We start from the raw sequence: 22113 nt of genomic DNA on the forward strand, positions 1-22113 counted from the left end.
CGCTCCCCTTTGTCAATGAGAGTGAGAGGTGGGCTCCCCTAGCGGCCGAGCTGAGAACTCATTAAACTCAGCAATTGATGAGATCTTGGCCTTCCAAACTTTCCTCATAGCTTGATCAAGGCTGATACCAGAATTGAGAGGTTTATACCCATCAGGAAGAATTGCTCAGGCTGGGGGCTCTTTTCTCTGGAAAATACAATACAAAAAATAGGAGCAGCGATAGGCCATTCGGCGCCTCGAGCCTGCTCTGCCATTAAGATCCTGGTGGATTCTCAGGCCTGAATACTTTCCCATCCGATTCCCAAATCCCTTGATTCCATTTCAGTTCAAAAATATATTGATTGCAGTCTTGGATATACGCAACAAGAGCATCCACAGCCTCTGGGATAGAGAATTCTAAAGATTCATGACCCTTTTGAGGGGCTGCTCTGTTAGAGGTCTTTAAGAACATGGAGGAGTTTGATAAGAGTAGCTGGAGAGATGTTTCCATTTGGGGTAGGGGAAATGAGAACTATTGGTCATAATTATAAAATAGCAAAATAGTTACTAATAAATCCAACACAGAATACAGCAGAAACTTATATACCCAGTAGCGTGGTTCAAACATGGAACTTGCTACCATATTGAGTTGATGAGGTGACTAGCAGAGATATTTTTCAAGGGAGGCTAGATAAACATGAGGGAGAAAAGAATAGAAACTTATGCAGATAGGGTTAGATGAAATAGGATGGGAAGGAGGCTTATGCGGAGAATGGCCCATTTCTGTATTGTAGGCTCGGTGTCTTTTTTTTAACCTCCATGGCCTAAAGGACCTCAAGGCTAATTGCGGAACTTTATCAGTGCCCCCTAGCTGAAATCAGCTAACTTAATACAGATCTTGGGACCTCTCTTGCTCGTGTGGGTCAGTGTCACACTGGGCAATGAATTTAGCAATTGAGTCAGCATTTGATTTTTGATGGTGGAAGGGAGCTAGTATTTGATTTACAATGAAACTGGTATTGTGCTCTTTCAGCTATCATGTACATAAAAAAACACTTGTATTGTCATTCCTGTACTTTATTAGTTAATAGCATCATAAATAATACAGAAACATTGCACAGTCTGCAACAGAGTAATCTTGCTCTGCTGCTGTTCTCTGAGCATTTCTCTAACACTGGATTCTCTTTTACACAGTGTTGCACACCATGAGCTTCACCAACATTTCTTTTGGTGTAGTATTAAACATGTATTTTTCATCATTTTATCTCACATTCTGGTCTGCAAAAAGGGGGTGTGTATTCATCTGAATTGCTCACATAATGCTGAGTACTGCGGGAGGCATCTGGACATTTACCAATACCATCTCGTATTTCTATGCTTTGGAATCATAATTCTTGCTTGGAGCTACTGGTCAAATTTAAGCTCGAAGCAGACATTTTTGGGGGTTTAACTATCCTCTGTTCTCTATTGTTAGTGTATGTGTGTTAAATTTCTGTCTGAGCTACATTAATGCAGATGTTACCCCATTGCAACCAGTATGGACTGGCTTAAAATAGTTCAGATAGCAAATGAAGGATAACACATTAACCAATGCAATAAAAAATACAGGTCAGAGGAAATTAAAACTCCTTGAGGATAGGGTGATCACCTCTCATCTAGTCCAAAACCAGACTGGGCGGGCCGGGGAGGGAAGAGACACACAGGTGGAGAGATCAAAGACAGTTTGACCTCTTTTTGAAATGAATTAAAGATCCAGTGAAAACTCAAGTTTGTATAAGCTTCTTACTTGGGGGAAAAAATGTTAAGCTTCCAGTTTATATTTTAGCGATTTTCACACAGTTCACTTAAACAAGCAGAGTGTCTGGTCCAAAAAGTCCATGAGGGGGGAAAGGGCAACTGATGGTCATTTGGTTGTGGGGGCAGTGGGGGGGGGGGGGGGGGGGGGGGCACTCCCAATTTATGTTACTGAAAAGCGGGAATTCTTCAGAAAATGTTTGTGCCTCCAGTAATGTTGATACTTGAGACAGAAACTCACTTTTTAAAAAAGAAAATGAAAAACAGAATTTCTTTTGTCCTCTGTAACTAAAATGCAGCAATGGAGTCAAAAACGCAATGCTTCCAAATGTGTGATCTTTTGAGAATGACTTTGTTGGCAAGGCCATTAATTACAGGGCAAGAGCAGGCAGTCTCCTGTTCTTCGTTAAAGGAGGAATTTCACCCCCACAGAACCGAGAGACAGGGAGACGCCAGTAAGTGTACGTTTTCAACATGCAGGATTATACGGCAATTTAGTAGATTACACTTCCCCTTTAATTAATTCTGAAATGTAAATGACTCCCTCAAGACGCAGGATCCCTTTAAATTGGGTATAAATACTGTACAATTTTCCCTTAACTGATGTCGGATCAACGGGATTTCAAAAGGAACATATTGCAAGGCTGAAATGAGTACAACTGTCTATTTAAAGGGGGTAGAACCAGCCCTGCAACTTAACTAGGCAGGTTCTTTCCCTCTTTTATAACAATAAATTCTATCACCATTTTGCAAAGGCATTTATGTGCCTCTCATTAGTGGCAAGGTTGCAGTTTTTGACATCTTTCCTGTCATGAGATAAATGAACCTTGATTTCCTTTCTTTCCTCCTAAATTTTCCCCTACCTCTCCCAAAGGCCTTTGCTTGGGTCTAAAGGCTACAAAAGTAAAATGGGATTGTTTGGAGGGACTTGACTTATTGTTTTTGTACAATAGCAAAGGGCTTTTAAGCAAAGCAACCCCACATCCCCCACCAAAAAAAAAAAGTCCTTTCAACTCGCCAGATAATTTAAAATATTCTAACGCAGTAGGAAGCAGCTACTGTTCGGCAGAGTCAGACTTCTTCCGTTGTCTCCCCTTGCACTGGAGCTATCCTTCCAATTAACAGAGCTGTTCTCAGGATACAGGTGTTATAGGTGGGTGACTCAGCCATGCAGGCAAAGTCTCAAAATAGTGGCCGTCTGCACCAGCAAAAAGACACTATTAAAAGATGTCGAACAAGTGAAGTTATCCCATTTTTAAGTACAGATGGGCAGCATTTTGTTCAGAAGGTAGCCTCGCTAGCCTCTTCTTTCCTATACCTTTCTTCCCCCCCCACTGCCCTAATTTTTGCTGGGATACATTTCAATGGGCACTAAATACTGTCCTGTACTTCACCCAAGTGGAGAGTCTTCATGCAGGAGACTACACAGTAAATGACAGTAGGCTATTCAATCTCGTGTTCAAGTTTGAGCAGAAGGAGTAAAGTTCACACAAGTGCACTTTCAAGCAGGATTTATTCGATAGCACTTAGGAGCCGGAATCATGGCAGGTTCCTCTTCCCCATCATAGGACGCAGAAGATAACTAGAGCACTTCTATCATCTGGCTTAAAAATCGACTAACTCAGCATGGATGGGGATTGAACCTGGCATCTTCCAATTCCCTTTTCCTTTAACAAACCACATAGCTCTTGCTCTGTGCACAAAAGAAAAACACTTTTTTGACAGGCTTCCAGAAGAAAAACAAATTCTTAAGAAACTGCGGGACAGCTTTAAACACCTGCTGAACAGGGCATTGCCGTCATGACAACGCATTACATGGGCCACATCACTAAGTCAGAAAGCTGAGGAACGCTCGAGTGACTTTATTCAACTGTAATCAGGGCTCCATTAATTTTGATGAAAAAAGCCTCAGTGTGTTGGCTGCACTGTAAAATTTTCTAGACCACGGCCGTCATGTTGGCTCGATGCTGAGCTTTAGCACTGGGTTGTTCCTGGTCTGAGTTTGCCTGATTATCTCCCAACACAAGGGTGGTGCCTTATATTATGTTTGAAATTAAGACCAGTTGATTTGAAAGCACAAACCCAAATCTGGCTTGGGACAATTACTTCAGATACTAATCTAATTTTTAGTGGGTTATGTTAATTAGCTTTAATTAGGAAAGCTCTGTTAAACTCTTCAAAAGGGATACTGTCTCTTTAAATAGCAGTGTATCTCAATAAATTGACTGCCTGTCAGCTCACAGGCAGTCTTTTAAGTCTAGCAGCTACAAAAGGCAATTTAGCTGTCAATTATCAATACAACAGCAAATCCATTGGGCAGACAACAGAGTTTTCAGCACAGAGGTTGTGGGGCTTATGTATGTGCATGTGTCCAGTTTACAGGAACTCATGGCTTCAAGGAAGATATCCATTTGCTTTGCGTCTTTGGGACAATGGTCCAGCAGTTGATCAACCTCTATCTGCAAATCTATAGAGTAAAACAAAACATATTAAGAGGGCAACTGGAAGAGGGAACCAATTTTTCATTCATTGATCAGTGACAATTTTTTGAACAAACACAAGCTATTTTACACTGTTTTTCCAGCAACTCACATTCTACTCGATAGAGCTGTTTTATCCTTCCTAGTTTCTCTCTTCTTTCTTGTGGGTGGTGACTCATACTAGATATGTTTCTAACAGACACTGGCAGCCTTCCTTCACCTTGTCCTGCTCTTCATCTGTGAGCGTAGCCCACAAATTGGCAAACACTAGAGTCAAATCTGATCGTACACTCAACAGGGCTCGCAGTTTCCTCCACATTTATGTCCAGAGACATGCAACTAGTGAACAAATCAACTGCGTGGTGTAAAAGGTGCGGGGTGCAAGCAAGTTGCATGCATAACTACAATACACAAGTACCCGCAATCTATTACATCTTCCCATCAAACCCTTCATCAGAACGAATCACTACCCACAAAACTGCCCATGCTCCCCCATTCCAAGTAGCCACCCAAGTAGGTTTGTTCGGGGATCTCTAAACATTGTGACCAGATTTTAAAGGCCCAACAGGAATGAAAGTAATTCTTCTGATGTTTAATTGCAATTTTGAGCGTTTTAAAAAAATATATAAACGTCTCCTACTGAAACTGGCTGATTTTCTGTTTTTTTTGAATGGATCTTTACGGCATGAAGTATAAAAATCTCTTTAAAAATTGAAATACTTCCTTGATTGTAGCTTCCTTAAAATGCTGTGCCTGATGTGCATGAATGATAGTTAAAGACGTTGAGATAAAGTTGCACACTTCAGGAAGTATATTATGTGGATTTGACGCTTTCCTTGGAATCTCATTGTTTACGCTGATTTACGCCCATTTTAGGTTTGGGTGTAACTTAACGCAATTGGAAAGATACTTAGATGTAACTGAACATCAGGAAAATGGGTGTGACTTCAGTACATTTTCAGACCTAACTTACAGGTTGCACCCAACACGGAAACTCCACTCCTGGATGTCTATACATGCTCCTGAACAAGGCTCACTGGATAGTGATCAGAGTTGGTTACTCTGACTGATTTCCTCTCCCCACATCCCATTCTCTACCTTATGTGCATGGATGTCAAATGTAGGGCCCCCCGCCAACAGCCAACCCCAACTACAACCTTCTGCAAGGACAGTCCCTGAGCTAGACTTAAAATGCATTTTGCAGATCAAGTGAAAAACAGCAGAGAGAGTGAGAAGTACCTGAAGCGGGATTTGCAGAAGTATCTCACTTGACAGCTTATTTGTAAAATTTGATCTCCGTGTCAACACAGTCAAAGAACAGATCTGCCATTTCTTCTGGGTCAAAAGTCCCTCCACTAGCCAACATGCTCTTGATAGCTTTCAGTCCCTGTTTCTCGAGGTTCTGCATAGTCTGGTGTAACCTTACACCTTGCTCCTAAAAGGGAACAAACATGTGATACAATGGTCTAAGTGCCTTTGAAATGTTCTCATCTCAATGCCATTTCGCCTCACTACCCCACACTCCAGTCTGTTTATCCAACCATTCAATTTTGTTTTTATTGAGAAACTAAAGCGAAGAGCTAAGACCCATAGTACAGCACAAGACCAAGGATGGAAAAGGTAGACAAAGTAAATCAGGAAGCAGTGTTGAGGTGATGCCAAATATTGGCTTTAGAAGCTGGTGGATTGTAGAAGGAAGGACTGAGGCAGATAAAGTGATCCAAAGTTTCAAAAGGACAAGGAAAGAATTAATTACATTAGGAGGCAGCGCAAACAGCAAAGATGCAGGGAGAAGGAACACTGTGTGGGATAGAGTGTGCATAGCTTATCAAAAACAAGGGACGAATGTCTAAAAGAATACTGACGCTGACAGCATTGATAAAATGGTGAGAAGCGAATACGCGAAAGATCAGAATTAGTGGATGTAGGGTCGCTAAGTCTGGTTGGACATATTTCCGAAGGTTCCAACACGTCCTCCCACCGAAAAGCGACTCACCCAGTAAAACAGCACTCTTCCCATCTTCAATAATTTTATAATTAAGAAGCAAAAGTGTTCAAAGAAAATGAGAATTATTTTTTTTTTTAAATACCCCTATGCTTTTTCTACTGGGTTACTCACAGCAATGTCATGGAGATTAATCTTTAATTCCTGGACACTCCACGGCAATCCTGGAGGGTTGGTAACACTAAATGGATGTAATGGATACTGGCTTAGTGGGAAGTTTGTGAATGAACTGGGGGTTCTGATGTCAGTCACATGGAACAGTAATTATAACCCATGTAATTCTCAGTGAAAAATCCTACTAGAGAATAGAGTGTTGGCATTTCTCTCCATGGAACTAAGTGGGCATCAGGATGCCTGTAAATCTGGGAATGCAGCAAATACAACACTGCATAATTTAACCACAAAGTAACAAGCTACTTGAGATTGCAGACGTTTCCAGTGAAGTTGTGATTACTTTTTGAACAGTGGAATCTGGCGGGCCTATACTTCTAGAGGATGCTTGCTGTTCTCCCCTCCGTCCCCCACAACTATCCCACTAGCTCCTGCTCCCCTCCTCCATCCACACACCCCTCTATGGTTCCTATAGTTAGACATCAGATTTATTGACTAGTAGCTATGCTGATATTTGCCAGCTTTGGCAAGATTATCCTATTATCTGCTAGAGGACCAGAGCCTTGTTAAGTAGCCATCATCAGTCCAGTTAACATTACCTCTGGAGGAGTTATTCTTTACCAAATGAAGTGCCATTAATACCTGTCCACTCTCCATTGTGTCTTTAGCATGTTGATGTGCCTTGTACAGTTCGTGCCTGCGGTCCCGTTTACTCTGGAACCGAGGCTGTTTCCTGACTGGATCATCATCACCATAACTGGGAGAAATCACCATAGGGACTGGCGTTACATCATCGAGAAAGATGAAGGGTTTGAAGACAGATCTATTAATAAAAGCAACATATTTTAAAAGAATGTGCAGGGTGCAAAGGAGGAGAGACAGAGGCGCCACACAGCAGTCATCACTAAACAGAATCAAGTCTTGCTTCCTCTACCACCCCCATACACAAGAACATTGTTTTACAAAACTATTTTTAATTCTCCCCTTCCTGCACACACAATGAAAAGTAATCAGGTCGAGTCAATATCCTAAGCAAAGTGGGAAATAAACAGTGATACATTTCTGCCCACACAATTTTTACAACTTTCACTTCAAGGCCATGATGACGTGAGGTGTAATGTTACACAGCAGCAACTGGTCAGACAGTGGATGAAATAGCCGACTGCCCATTTAGCAGAACCCTTCAGTGCTAGACTTTAATATATTGGCGATAGGTTGCTGCTGCCTTAGGAAAATGTCCACCACAAACACAATATACTGGTAAAGAAAAACTGTTGCAGAGAGTGTTTATCAACATTGGTTAACTGACCTCGAAGGGTCAGGGGTTGCTGTAAAGAAATGCACGCAGGGTAAACTGTCATCCTGAGGTAGGATGGACACCATACTGCCTGTGGTACAGAAGGCACCCGAGTCCATGCAGATTCCACTCTCCTTATCACGTAGGATGTCCATGATTGTCTCAGCTTGGATGCTACCTGCTGTGATGCAATGAAAGATTATTAAAAAAAAATATTCTAAGTTTTTTACAGACTTCCAGGTCCTGGCATCTTCCATGCGTCATGTCTGGGTCTGTTATACATTAATTAATTGGGGCTGATCATCATTATATTATGGCCTCCACTCCCAGCACACCATGGCTGCAGTGTGTCCTATCTACAAGATCCTCTGCAGCAACTCACCAAGCCTTCTTCAACAGCACCACCCAAATCTGCTACCTCCACCACCTCAGAAGGACAAGAGCACCAGGTGCACAGGAACACTTACCTCCGAGTTCCCCTGCCAGCAACGCACAATCCCGACTTGGAAATATATTTTCATTCCCTCAACTTCACTGGGTCAAAATCCTGGAATTTCCTCCCAACACCACCGAAGTCCCTTCATCACAAGGACCGCAGTAATTCAAGAAGATAGCTCACTATCACCTTCTGAAGGGCAGCTAAGGATGGGTAGAAAAATACTAGCCTTGCTAGCGATGCCCATATTCATAGAATTAATCTCAAAAATTATAACTGCCAGGATGTTAGGTGAACTAGATGGACCTTTTTTTGTCCAACAATCCCCATGTTTCAATGGGGCATCAGAAAATATGCAGAGATATGCTTCAAGGGTTCTGCCAACTTTTTTTAAAAATTCATTCATGGGATGTGGGCACCACTGTCTAGGCCAGCATTTATTGCCCATCCCCAAGTGCCCTCGAGAAGGTGGTGGTGAGCTGCCACCTTGAACCGCTGCAGTCCACGTGAGGTAGGGACACTCACTGTGCTGTTAGAAAGGGAGTTCCAGGATTCTGACCCAGCGACAGTGAATAAACGGGGATATAGTTCCAAGTCAGGATGCTGTGTGACTTGGAGGGGAATTTGCAGGTGGTGGTGTTCCCATGCATTTGCTGTCCTTGTCCTTCTAGGTGGTAGACGTCACGGGTTTGGAAGGCGTTGTTTAAGGAGCCTTGGTGCGTTGCTGCGGTGCGTCTTGTAGATGGCACACACTGCTGCCATTGTGCGTCGGTGGTGGAGGGAGTGAATATTTGTGGACGGGGTGCCAATCAAGCGGGCTGCTTTGTCTTGGATGGTGTCTGCCCACTAGATAAGGAACAGCAACTTATGGAAACTCATTCTGCTTTTTTAGACACTGCACCATCCCCCCCATTTACGATTGTTAAGGAGTTCTCAGAGTTGGCTCTGTACAGCCTCATGGCTTTACCAATATAGCTGACTGGTGTATTTTCCAGCTGGAGTCACTGGGCAGCAAGCAGCAATGGAAAGCCTGGGTGATCTTTCTTTCCTCTACATAATCTAGGGGTTCTATGGATAACTGTCAGACCCAATCGAGATTAGACTAAAAACTCAACCAGTTAACCTCGTAATAAAAGCAAAATACTGCAGATGCTGGAAATCTGAAATAACAGCATGAAATGCTGGAAATATTCAGCAGGTCTGGCAGCATCTGTGGAGAGAGAAGCAGAGTTAACGTTTCGGGTCAGTGACCTTTCATCAGAACTGGCGATGAATGTCCTGTTCTGATGAAGGGTCACTGACCGGAAATGTTAACTCTGCTTCTCTCTCCACAGATGCTACCAGACCTGCTGAGTATTTCCAGCATTTCTTGTTTTTATTTCAGTTAACCTTGGAGTCTGTGTAGAGCGTGCTACTTTAGGCAATGCTTTCACCCAGTGTGCCATCAATGTCCTTCTCCTCTGCCACCAGAAGACAAATATGAATCAGCGGAGGGTAGCTCATTTGCTGGTTTATCTCTCACTTGGAGATGAAGCAGCAGAAATAAAGAAAAGACTTGGATTTTATATAGTGCCTTTCATGACCTCAGGATATCCCAAAGTTCTTCAATGGAGTACTTTTGAAATGTAGTCACTGTTATGTAGGAACATGACTCACAAATGGGTTAAGTTACAAGAGATTACACAAACTAAGGTTGCAATCCCTGGAATTTAGAAGGTTAAGGGGTGTTCTGATCGAAGTTTTCAAGATGTTAAGGGGAGCAGATAGTTTCGCTCTATTTCCACTGGTTGGGGAGTCTAAGACTAGGGGAGACAGTATTAAAAATTAGAACCAGACCTTTCAGGAGTGAAATTAGGAAACACTTTGACGCAGAAAGGGTGGTAGAAATTTAGAACTCTCTTCCGCAAACGGCAATTGATGTTAGATCAATTGTTAATTTTAAATCTGACATTGATAGATTTTTGTTAACCAAAGGTATTAAAGGAAATGGGGCAAAGGCGGATAATTGAAGTTAGGTCACAGATTAGCCACGGCAGAACAGGCTTGAAGGGCCTCCTCCCGTACCAAGGTTTCTCGGATAATCAAGAGTCTGACCAGGACATGATGGAAAATAACAGGCATAAAATTCTCATTCTGCCCCACTGTGGTATAAAAACTTGGAGCACCAGTAACTGTATTTTCTTAAGACCAGCTATTTGCTCACCTGTCTGACAATCCTTTTATGCAATAACAATATGCTATTTTATGCCTCTGAACTTTATTCACCTTCTTGCTTACAAAGCAGCTCCTTGCCTCCACAGTAACGAACCTTTGCAGCCTCCATTCTCACTGGTGGGTTCGTCAGAGAGAAAATCTGGGAGAAGTTGAACTCGCCCTCACCACTCCACCATCCCTGACTCTGGGCATAGTTTCGGAGGTCAGCGTGTTCAGCACTGATCTCTGTGGTGATGGTCAGCTGATTAGAGATATTTTTTGCACCCTCTGTTAAGTATAAAGAACATGGAGTATAAAGATTTTGGGTCCTGTTTGTGGCAGTGTACACTTCTTAAATCACTGAGTCAATTCAATTTACTTTTTCCCCTCAAATTCTCTCCCCAACCATCCTGGGGTACATTTCCGCAGGTACTAACCGACCTCTGGCTAGTCATTCAAGTGGCTAAACCTTTACAAATGATCTCAGACACTGAGTGTGCTATTCATTCATTAGGAGCATTATAGGTAGTCTCATCTTGTCCATACCCACGTCCATATACTTGCATGGATAGCTAGTTAGCAACTAGGAGGCATAGTCTAAAAATTAGAGCTAGACCTTTCAGGAATGAAATTAGGAAAAACTTGTACACACAATGTGGTAGAAGTTAGGAACACCCAATCGCAAACAACAATTGATGCAACATCAAATGTTAACTTTAAAACTGGAATTAATAGATTTTTTTTTAGCCACAGGTATTAAAGGGATATGGAATTAGGTTGAAGATCAGCCCTCCTCATATATGGCAGAACAGGCTCGAGGGGCTAAATGGCCTCTTTCTGTTCCCATGAGTGGGATCTCTGTCTGACTTTCCTCCTCTCTAACCAAAGGGGTGCTAAAGACAATTCTATTGTTCCTTTGACTTAGATAAGCTAACTCAAAAGAGTTTGGCACTTGCACGATTGACTGTCGTACAAAGTATTAACAACCTTTGGTGAGCCAGATTGATCATAATTAATAAAACCAAGTCATTATACTGATTCCATCATCATAGAAGAAGAGGAAATGCCCACTCCCCATGGAACAAAGAACAAAAGAACAAAGAAAATTACAGCACAGGAACAGGCCCTTCGGCCCTCCAAGCCTACGCCGATCCAAATCCTCTATCTAAACCTGTCGCCTATTTTCGAAGGGTCTGTATCTCTTTACTTCCTGCCCATTCATGTATCTGTCTAGATACATCTTAAAAGACGCTATCGTGCCCACGTCTACCACCTCCGCTGGCAATGCATTCCATGCACCCACCACCCTCTGCGTAAAGAACTTTCCACGCATATCCCCCCTAAACTTTTCCCCTTTCACTTTGAACTCGTGTCCCCTTGTAATTGAATCCCCCACTCTGGGAAAAAGCTTCTTGCTATCCACCCTGTCTATACCTCTCATGATTTTGTACACCTCAATCAGGTCCCCCCTCAACCTCCATCTTTCTAATGAAAATAATCCTAATCTACCCAACCTCTCTTCATAGCTAGCGCCCTCCATACCAGGCAACATCCTGGTGAACCTCCTCTGCACCCTCTCCAAAGCATCCACATCCTTTTGGTAATGTGGCGACCAGAACTGCACGCAGTATTCCAAATGTGGCCGAACCAAAGTCCTATACAACTGTAACATGACCTGCCAACTCTTGTACTCAATACCCCGTCCGATGAAGGAAAGCATGCCGTATGCCTTCTTGACCACTCCATTGACCTGCGTTGCCACCTTCAGGGAACAATGGACCTGAACACCCAAATCTCTCTGTACATCAATTTTCCCCAGGACTTTTCCATTTAGGTCAACCAATTGGGCATTTTGAGAAGGGAAGAGACCTTGGGAATCCAGGTTCCACCCCAAATTGCAACTCCATTACCTCTCTCCCCTCCCAGCCAGTGCAATTTGCAGGCAATAGAAGTTCTGACACACAACATAACTTAAAAAGTGAACACAACTATCCATGCATCACATTGTTACCCAATATCATCAGTAGTAGACATTACATGAATAGCAATTCAAATGCACCTATTCAAGTGGATGATCTCACTGTAGTTAAATACACTAGGATCACATTAATAAATTTGTATATCTAGGCAAATGATTTTCGTAGATGAGAGATGTAATCATAAAGACCTGCACTGGTAAATCCCGCATGCTACAAGTTGGATAGGATATGAAAAACAAGCAATTTTGCAAACCAAACTTAGTTATGTGAAACTTTGAGACTACAGTATCAATTTTACCACATGATAATCAAACATGGTGATACCTTAAGGCAGAAGTTAAGCAAAGGTAGTTAATGTCAGAAATGGCTCGTCAAAGACACAATCCATCATCAGCAGCAATCTCTTCTGTTGCGGATGACTTTTCCTTGCGGACAATCTAAAGGCATATCTAGACTTTATAGTGGCTTTGGAACAAATCCAAAAAAAACCTAGGGCTGAATCTTGTGGTCCGGCCACCGCGATCTGGAGCTCGGTAGCTCATTAGCATATGCAGGGTGGCCACACACCCTGCCCCCCCCCCCCCCCACACCATCAAGTGGCAGGGGCGGCCTCGGCGACGCTGTGAATGGCACCAACTGTTCCTGCACAGGCGCTGGCACCATTTTTAAGGCATTTCCATCCCTGCGAAGAAACTGCAGAGTTTCCCCTGTCCCCACCCCCGAAAATACATATTTGCCCCATTCCCTCACCAGCCCCACCCCCCCCAACTACATTACCAATGCAGAGTTAACCCCTCCTCCCCCCAACTGCACTAAGTGCAGAGTTGACCCCCTTTCCCACCTCAATGGCACCAGCTTTCCCTGAACGGGAAAGTGAAGGTGCGCGAGTGCCGCCCGTTGTGCTGAAGATCTGGAACTGTAGGTAAGATCATTGCGGATTAGATTTTAATTAATGCAAACAGGTAATTTAAATATGTAAAAGTTGGGTCCCCTCGAGGAGAGGTGGAGGGCCCGCCATGGAGCTTCCCTGCCACCGGGAAGATCGGGCCCGGCAATCCCGGCACGAGTTCCGTGCCAGGCCGCTGCTGCTCCAATTCTCCACTCCGCCCATCATGGAACCGGACGTCAGGAGGAGAACAAAATCCAGCCCCTGGGCTGAACAACATGGTATTGGGATAAATCACCAAGTACCTCCCAGCCTCTCTCCTGTCTATAGTCAGAAACATGTCAAAGTGTTTTAAACATGTAAAGAAATGATTGATAAGTATAACAGTGAAGACTGTCGTGCATTGTTATGTAGAGGAACCAGACCAAGAATATATTTGTATTGAAGATGATACTAGGGCCAAGACACTTAGCTTTACGGAAGTGATAGAATGTTCCACCTGATATAATGAGTCAGTCACTGATCCGACTGCAGGAATCATGCGTCAAATTTCTTTTTGGTAAGCGGCCAGAAAGGAGCTTTACATATCCCATGGCCCTGCAGTAGTTTGGGTTTCAAAAATGAATTATTTGTTAGTGAAATGTATTGGAGTTTTGCTTTGGTGCAGCAATGACCAGAAGTCCTCACAATTTGGGTTTTGCCGGCACAACACTGTAATATCCTTAATACTGCACTATTGACAGAACATAAAATGACTTCAACATGCTTTTCAAACTTCTGCCACATTTGACCTGTAATTTGCTGAGCAGCCCAGTATCTCCCAGATGTTTCCAGTACCCAAACCTCTTTTCTGTCCACAATCAGAAATGTGTTGTGGTAGCTGAATGCTTCTGTAGCTTCCTTGCAGTTCCCACCCTGGCCATATTGCTCCAGAAGGCAGGTAATTACATCCAAGGCCTCCTTGGCAGTGGAACCTCTCTCCAGTCCAAGCCTAATGGAGGAACGGGAAATAGGATAATGTATATAATAGGAATAGGCTGTAATCTATACCATGCACAATAACAGCAAGATAAAGTGTTTGGCAAACCTTTCTTCTGGAAGAAAGATGCATGTGCATCAGGTTCATTTTAACATCACATACGAACAGTTCAGTGATGCATTTTGATCCGGCTTATATTATTGTGAAGTATTTACAAACAAAATTCAAAAGGCTTGTCCAACACTTTATCAAGTAGATGCCCCTTCCAAAAAAATCAAAACAAAAATTATTAATGGCAATATTAGTAGCTTAACAAATTCCTATAAAAAGACTAGCATTTATTTGGCACCTTTTACAGTGCCCGGATGTTCCAAAGTACTTCCTTCTATTTTTATACAGGTGTTAACTCATTTTTTCAAATGATTTGATGCCCATCGTAAAATAACAAACAGAGGCATTTCACACTATACGATATTTAGGGTTTGGTACTGGACTAGTAACCCAGCATTCAGAAGTTCAAATCTTACCATGGCAAGTCAAGCAGTTAAATTCAATAAATTTGGTCTAAATGTGGCTAACAACAGAAAAATAAAAATCAAACTACTGCATTTAATGTAAAATCTCAACTGGCTCACTACTGTTTTTCCAGGAAGGGCACCTACCACCCTCTACCCTGTCCAGTCTATACATGACTCCATTCACAGGAAACATAGAACATTTATGGCATAGAAGGAGGCCATTTGGCCCATCATGTCTGTGCTGCCTAGAAAAGAACTATCCAGCCAAATCCCACTTTCCAGCTCTTGGTTCGTATCCCTGTAGGTTACGGCACTTCAATGCACATCCAAGAATTTTTTGAACGCAATGAGGGTTTCTACCTCTGTCACCCTTTCAGGCAGTGAGTTTCAGACCCTCATCAACAACTGGGTAAAAAAAGTGTCTCCTCTATGCCCCCTAGTTATTGACCACTCCGCTAAGGGAAATCGGTCCTTTCTATCCGGGCCCCTCAATTTTGTACATCTCAAATTTTCCCACAGTTTCCTCTGTTTCAAAGGGAACAACTCCACCCTATCCAATCTTTCTTCATAGCTAAAGTTCTACATTCCTGGCAACATCCTCCTAAATCCCCTCTCTAGTGCAATCACATCCTCCCTTGCAATATGGTGACCAGAACTGTACGCAGAACTCTAGCTGTGGCGTAACTAGTGTTTTATGCAGTTCTAGCAGAACCTCCCTGCTCTTGTACTCTATGCCTCGGTTAATAAAGGAAACTATCGCAAAACATCCTCTATGCCTTCTTAACCCCCATTACGTAGTTGACTCTTAATGCCCCAGTGCAAACAGAGATAGGCAATACTGGCTTGCCAAAGTTGCCTGCATCCAATGGGAGAAAAGTCTCCAGTTATTGCTAAGCATATGTTGTTTTCAGTAATAAAGGAGGGATAAATATCAAACCAAAATAGTGCCAAACATTCTGAGGTGGAAGCTCCCACTGCCAGGGAGCACCCTATCAAGTTACTGAGCTCAAAACTGAAACTTGGCCAATGCTAGTTTGAGTTCAAAGGTCAACAGTGCTGTTCAAACTGAAATCCATCCCGCCAAGCTCCTGAAATTCATATTCATTAAAGTTGGCACGAGTACCCAGTTTATCCCACTGGTTTTAAAACATTTATATTTATTGAAACAATTGATCTCCACCTTAATTAAAATACAAGACTCTAATGACTTTAAGCAGTACAAAATAGAAAGAGGTTTCTACCTGACCAGGTCCATTCCAAGCAGTGCTTCCTTCTCACCGATGGGCTCTTTCGTCCACACGGCCTCATTGCCAATGCAGACACCAAGGTTGTTGGCTCCCATTTCTGCTCCCCATAACCAGGCTGGTCGGCTGAGAATCACTGCGTGCGTTTTCTCAATCTGTTCGATTTCAATGTATGTACACTGTTCAATTAAAAAAAATTGAAATATGATCTATATCAAATATAGATGATTCTTCCATACTAGGCACCCAATGGGATTGTACTCCTTTGAATTGCAACATGCCAACCTACCAGAGGGTATCATGGTGTCTTTTAGAAGATCGAGGAGCGGTCTAATTAGGTGTTTAGGATGAATGAAGTGTTTCATCGGATCGGTGGAGCAATCCTGAACAAGGGGGCATAACCTTAAATGTAGAACTAGGCCATTCAGGGGTGATGTCAGGAAGCACTTCTTCACACAAAAGGTAGTGGAAATCTGGAACTCTCTCCCCAAAAAAGTAGAGGCTGAGAATCAACTGAAAATTTCATTGATAGTTTTTTTTTTATTAGATAAGGATATGGTTCCAAGGCGGGTAAATGGAACTGATATACTGATCAGCCATGGCCTAACTGAATGGCAGAACAGGTTTGAGAGGCGAATGACCTACTCCTGTTCCTTATTAAATAAGGAACTTAATAAAGGAGTAACATTGGTGCTTATTTTTCTGCGGCACAGAGCTATATATTCACTGTAGTATTTTGGAAACTTGCATGATTGTTGTTTCATGCAGTTTGAGAGGGAAGGGAACCATACCACAAAAAAAAGACCAAAAAAAAGTCCCTTTTAAAACTCAGTTGCCTTGGGGAAAAAAAAAACCCACAAAAACTGCCCTTCCATGGATAAGCAGGTCTATTTCTACAGGAAATTTGAGCCTGGGTTTTATCTTGGACACCACAGACTTTCCAAATCAGTTACCCCCAGTGATGGGGGTGGAGGGGTGGGGAAGTTCACTGATTGTTGGCCATTCTTTTAAAGTTATTTCCAGCTGAGGTAGATACCAGCAAACTCTGAAGTGGAGTCCTTAACAAAACCAAACTATCCGAGAAACTGGGTAGTGGAACGGACCAACACACCACGTTCACCTCCGTCGTGCTGGGTTTAAATCAGGCACAGACTGAGACTGGTTGTACTTGATGCTGAAACTTGGTGCCTGAAATTGGAAGACTCACTTTTGCTCTAATGCTAATATTTTTCATGGCGATGGAAAAGATGTTTATTACAGAAGAACTCAGAATACCCACGTCATTGAAACTCCTCGATAACAGGATTGAGAAGCTGCACAAATGTCACTTTCTAACAAAGGGTATTTTAAGTTTTTCCCAATTTGTATAGGAGCCTTGAACAATTACCACAGAATATGGTATATAGTAAACACAATAGTTTAGCAAAGAAAACAACTCAAAGATCTGAATGAGCAGGGGGCCAGCATTATTCAAAGCTGAGAAAATACTGCAAGTGATGATACTCTATGGATACTTAATGTGGTCACTGCAAATTCCTCTGCTATTTTAAATGTTGTTAGCCTAAATGGATAAATAACTCCATCAATTTCTGGCTTTTCCTGATTCTGGTGGGGTTCGCAGTCTGGCGCATTGGCTCTGTTTTTTCTCCGAGGATGCTGCCTGGCCTGCTGAGTGTTTCCAGCATTTTCTGTTTTTGTTCCACGTGAATTTAGGTTGGATTACAATAATATGCTTTTTTTGCTGTATATAAATGACTTGGATCTTCAAAATTTGACGATGACACCAAACTAGGAGGAGTGGCAAACAATGAGGATGATATGAACCGCCTTGCAACGGGATATAGATAAGCTAGCAGAACGGGCGGACAGGTGGCAGTTGGAATTTAAAATTGACAAGTGAGAGGTGATGCATTTTGGCAGAAGGAATAGGGAGAGGCAATATATACTTAATGGCACAGTTCTAAAGGAGTGTGCAGGAACAGAGGGACCTGGGGGTGCATGTGCATCAATCTTTGAAGATGGCAGAACACATTGGGAGAGTGGCTAGTAAAAGATACAGGATCTTGGTCTTCATAAATATAGGCATTCAGTACAAAAGTAGGGAAGTTATGCTGAACCTTTATAAAGCTCTGGTTAGCCCCCAACTAGAGCATTATGTCCAGTTCTGGTCACCACACTTAAGAAAGATGTGAGGGCGCAGAGGAGATTTACCAGAATGGATGGGGGGATTTTAGTTACAAGGTTAGGTTAGGGTTGTTCTCCTTGGAGCAAAGGAGATTGAGGGGAGATTTGGTAGAGGTTTACAAGATTATGACAGGCAGAGATAAGTTAGACAAAGAAAAACTGTTCCCATTAACTGATGGTCCAAGGAGTAGGGGGACACAGAATGAAGGTTTTGGGCAAAAGACACAGGGGGAATGTGAGGAAGAACTTTTATTTGTTTATATTTTTACGCAGCAGGTGGTAATGACCTGGAACTCGCTGCCCACAAGGGTGGTGAAAGCGGAGACGATCAATGATTTCAAAAGGAAATAAGATGGCCACTTGAAGGAAATAAACTTGCAGGGCTACGGAGATCGAGTGGGGGAGTGGGACTGACAGGATTGCTCCACGGGGAGCTGGCATGGACTCGATGGGCTGAACAGCCTCCTTCTGTAACATAAATGACTATATGACTCCATAATCTAGCAAGGAGAGAAATTTTAAATGAACGTGTTAAGTATTCATGCTGCAATGTAGCTTATGGCAACTTCCAGGGTTGTATCGGGTCATTCTGTATCAGAGACTGTTAAGGGGATTGTATGCTGGTGTAATATTTCAAAACTGACTTTATATAAAATACATTTTAACAACATAAAAAAGCCATTAGACTCAACAAATCTACCTCAAGTCCATCTGTTTGTATCCATATCCCACTTTGCTCCAAAAATGCATTTATACTGTGCACTGGCAAAATAATGGTATCACCAAATTCACACCCCACCCATGTGCCTCCTAGCCAAACGCTTTCCCTCAAGGCTCTTTCAAGCCGATTGTGATTCCAGACATAAACTTTGAGCAAAATCATCTCATTCTTAATCTTTTTCAGACTGGGCAACACCGAAAACTGTCTGCAACCGAGGAAACTGGCTTTCGCAAGGCTGCAAAATGCTTTCTTCTTTCTACTTTACTTTTGTCTCCCTCTCACTCCCCTCCTTCACCACTAGAAACGTTAGCACTGCCTTTCTGCAGATGCTGCCTGACCTGCTGAATCTTTCCAGCATTTTCTGTTTTTACTCATAATTAATAAACGATGTCAGCTTCTAAGTACACCAGAACTGCCTGTTCTGATGCTGCAATTCAGATGTGATGGCCGTTCTCTTACCTCCAGCTTAGAGCCTGGTGCATGCACAATTGCGGGAAAATAAACCACTTCCTGAACCTCATCCCGTGGTCTGTCCGAGTTCTTCCCAAAAATCACCTCTTTTCTCTCAGTGGCAGGTGGGAGAGCGACAAAGCAGTCACAAGAAGAAGGAGCAGAGATGGCACTGGCAGCCATTCTGTAGGAGAGAGGGGCATCACACTAAAGTCAGTATTACATACTTACACAATATTTATAGAATATAAAGGCTCACGCACCTGCCCACCCCTCCAACTCACACCATCCTGACCTGGAAATATATCAACATTCCTTCATCGTCGTTGGGTTAAAATCCTGGAACTCCCTCCCTAGTAGCACTGTGGGTGTACCCGCACCACACGGGCTGCTGCGATTCAAGAAGTTGTCTCACCACCACCTTCTCATGGACAACTAGAGATGACCAATAAGTGCTGGTCTTGCCAGTGATACCCACATCCAGGGAATGAACATTAAAATAAACTCACCATTTATTTCTATTAATCCAAAGAACTGTCATCTCTTCCGATGTGCTAACATGGAGGCAGCACTAAGATATTCAGTCCATAAGCTCCTTGGTTTGATGCCTGGCATAAAAGAGTTAGCCAAGGCAATAGGAATAGTGCTATAATTGGCCTCAGTGCCACAGATTTAAAGAATAAAGGAAAAAAATTGAGTCAGCCTTCCTGCTCCTGACTTTTACCCAACAACTGTCAGTGAAAGCATGCACATGGAAGGATCAGGCGCAGGTATGATGCTTCCTGCAGTTGAACAGCCTGCTGACACTCACTGTCAAGGCTGAAGCAGAGAATGGCTTGGGGTGGATAATGAGAGGATACATGTGGAACTCTACCACAGCACGAGGAAAGGGAATGGCATTATTGTGACACACACAATGTGCTATCACACAACAATGTCTGGAAATGGGCCCCTTCAATAAAACACTCCCTTAGAAATTAAAGAAAAAAATGAAATGAATGTTAGTCCCTTTGTCCATTAACAGAACAGCCCTGGAACCCAGACAGACCCCACCCTCTTTAAGCACAGTGTATGACCAGACAGAATTAATTTACATATCTATAGCACCTTTCTTGACTTCAGGATGTTCAAAAGTGATGAACTTCTGAAGTCTAGTCGCTGTTGTAATGCCAAGTTGTGGACATCAAGCTCCAATAAACAAGCCACTGACCTGAAGCATTAACTCTGTTTTTCTCACCACTGAGGCTGTCTGACCTGCTGAGTATTTCCTGCACTTTCTGTTTTTATTTCAAATTTACAGCAGCCATAGTACTTTGCTTTTGCCCCACCAACAGTAATGCAATTAATGACCAGATAATCTGTTTTAGATTGAGGCATCAATATTGGTTAGGGAACTGGGAAGAACTCCCCTGCTCTTCTTCCAATAGTGTCACAGGACCTTATGCTTTAAGGGCTCCTCTGAAAGCCAGCATCTCCGACAATGCAACACTATCTCAGTACTGCACTGGGAGTATCAGCCTATAGAACGTGCTGAAGTTTCTGGACTGGGTCTTGAACATACAACCTTCTGATTCAAGAGGCCAGAGTGCACTGAACCAAGGCTGGTAGCAAGATGCTTCTGCAAACTGCGACCGGAAGTGTGACTGTATCATTATTAAATGGTTACAGTAACAGATCAGTGTCAGTTTCCACCTGTTCTGTGCAGTTTCGCCGGGCCCCAATGCCGATGGGATCACAATGTATCAAATTGAGCCCGAATCGTGCCAGTGAAGAGAAAAACAAGACTGCAACGAAACCAGCAGAATCTCAGAAAAACTCAGTGAAATGTTAAGCAACAGCCGGGCCCTGCAGATCCGCATTGGGCGGATTCCCATATACCTTAACAATGACAATGCAGCTCGCCCCTGCAAAGCTAGCGGCATTTTCATCACCTCGCGTCCGCATTTAGTAATGAGAGACACACAAAAACTCGTTATCCCAGCTGATCTTCCCCCCTGCACCTACCTCGTTTAGGAAATCCCAGCACTGCTCAGACTGAGTTGAGATCAATGTCTGACTCTCTCTTTTTCTCTCAAGGGTCAGCTGATAGTCACACACGCCGTAGGTAGTGAAGTTAACCCTTCAATCTCTGTGCCAGAAGTACTGTAGGCCCGGAGATCAATAGAGTAAAAAAGACACATATTCTCTCCGAGCAAAATGCCACACCAACAGCCAACACACTCTTCCATCAGCAACTCCCACTGTACAGCAGGCGTGTAACGAAAGTACAGCAAGACGCCTTTCAACAGTTTGTCCCTTAACCCGTTAGTGTCCAGGAGCTAACACGGAGATACCAAACCTATCTCAGTGTCTGTCAGAGATAACACATCAAATCTATCTCAGTGTCTCTCAGAAAGAAGGACTTGCATTCATATAGTGCCTTTCGTGACTCTGAACCCCCAAAGCACTACACAGCCAATGAAGTACTTTTGAAGTGTAGTCAGTTTGCATACAGCAAGCTCCCATGAACAGCAATGTGATAATGACTAGATCATTTGTTTTTTGTGATATTGATTGAGGGATAACTCCCCTGCTGTTCTTCAAAATTGTGCCATGGGATCTTTTACGTCCGCCTGAGAGGGCAGACGAGGCCTCAGTTTAATGTCTTGTTACGAAAGTGCCTCTGATTTGTTAAATATATTTTTTTGAGCATTCATTTTTGAAAGATTGAAGAAACATTAAACTTTGGGGTTTTCAACAGGGGTTATGTAAAGGCCACTTGACTTTGATAAACAGTCCCTGGAAATGTTTTTTTAAATAGGCACTGAGAGGTCTTGTGAGGAAAACAAGCCATTCCACAAGCCTTTCTGGGAAACCA

The 22113-nt window shown here is 42.8% G+C and overlaps 1 protein-coding gene across 1 annotated transcript; it reads right to left on the bottom strand.

Annotated features, from left to right (window-relative positions):
* Positions 1-1049: 1049 nt before the first annotated feature.
* LOC137348188 (secernin-2-like) lies at positions 1050-21466 on the bottom strand. The gene is made up of 9 exons (XM_068013518.1): positions 21261-21466; positions 19266-19440; positions 15899-16080; positions 13952-14151; positions 10368-10583; positions 7679-7847; positions 7012-7192; positions 5493-5688; positions 1050-4240 (listed from the first exon to the last, which is right to left on the bottom strand). The coding sequence occupies exons 2-8, from the start codon at positions 19437-19439 to the stop codon at positions 5530-5532; spliced, it is 1281 nt and encodes a 426-aa protein (XP_067869619.1). The 5' UTR covers position 19440; positions 21261-21466; the 3' UTR covers positions 1050-4240; positions 5493-5529.
* Positions 21467-22113: the final 647 nt, after the last annotated feature.

The sequence above is a fragment of the Heterodontus francisci genome, chromosome 33 (genome assembly GCF_036365525.1).
Source record: "Heterodontus francisci isolate sHetFra1 chromosome 33, sHetFra1.hap1, whole genome shotgun sequence".
Taxonomy (NCBI): Eukaryota; Metazoa; Chordata; class Chondrichthyes; order Heterodontiformes; family Heterodontidae; genus Heterodontus; species Heterodontus francisci.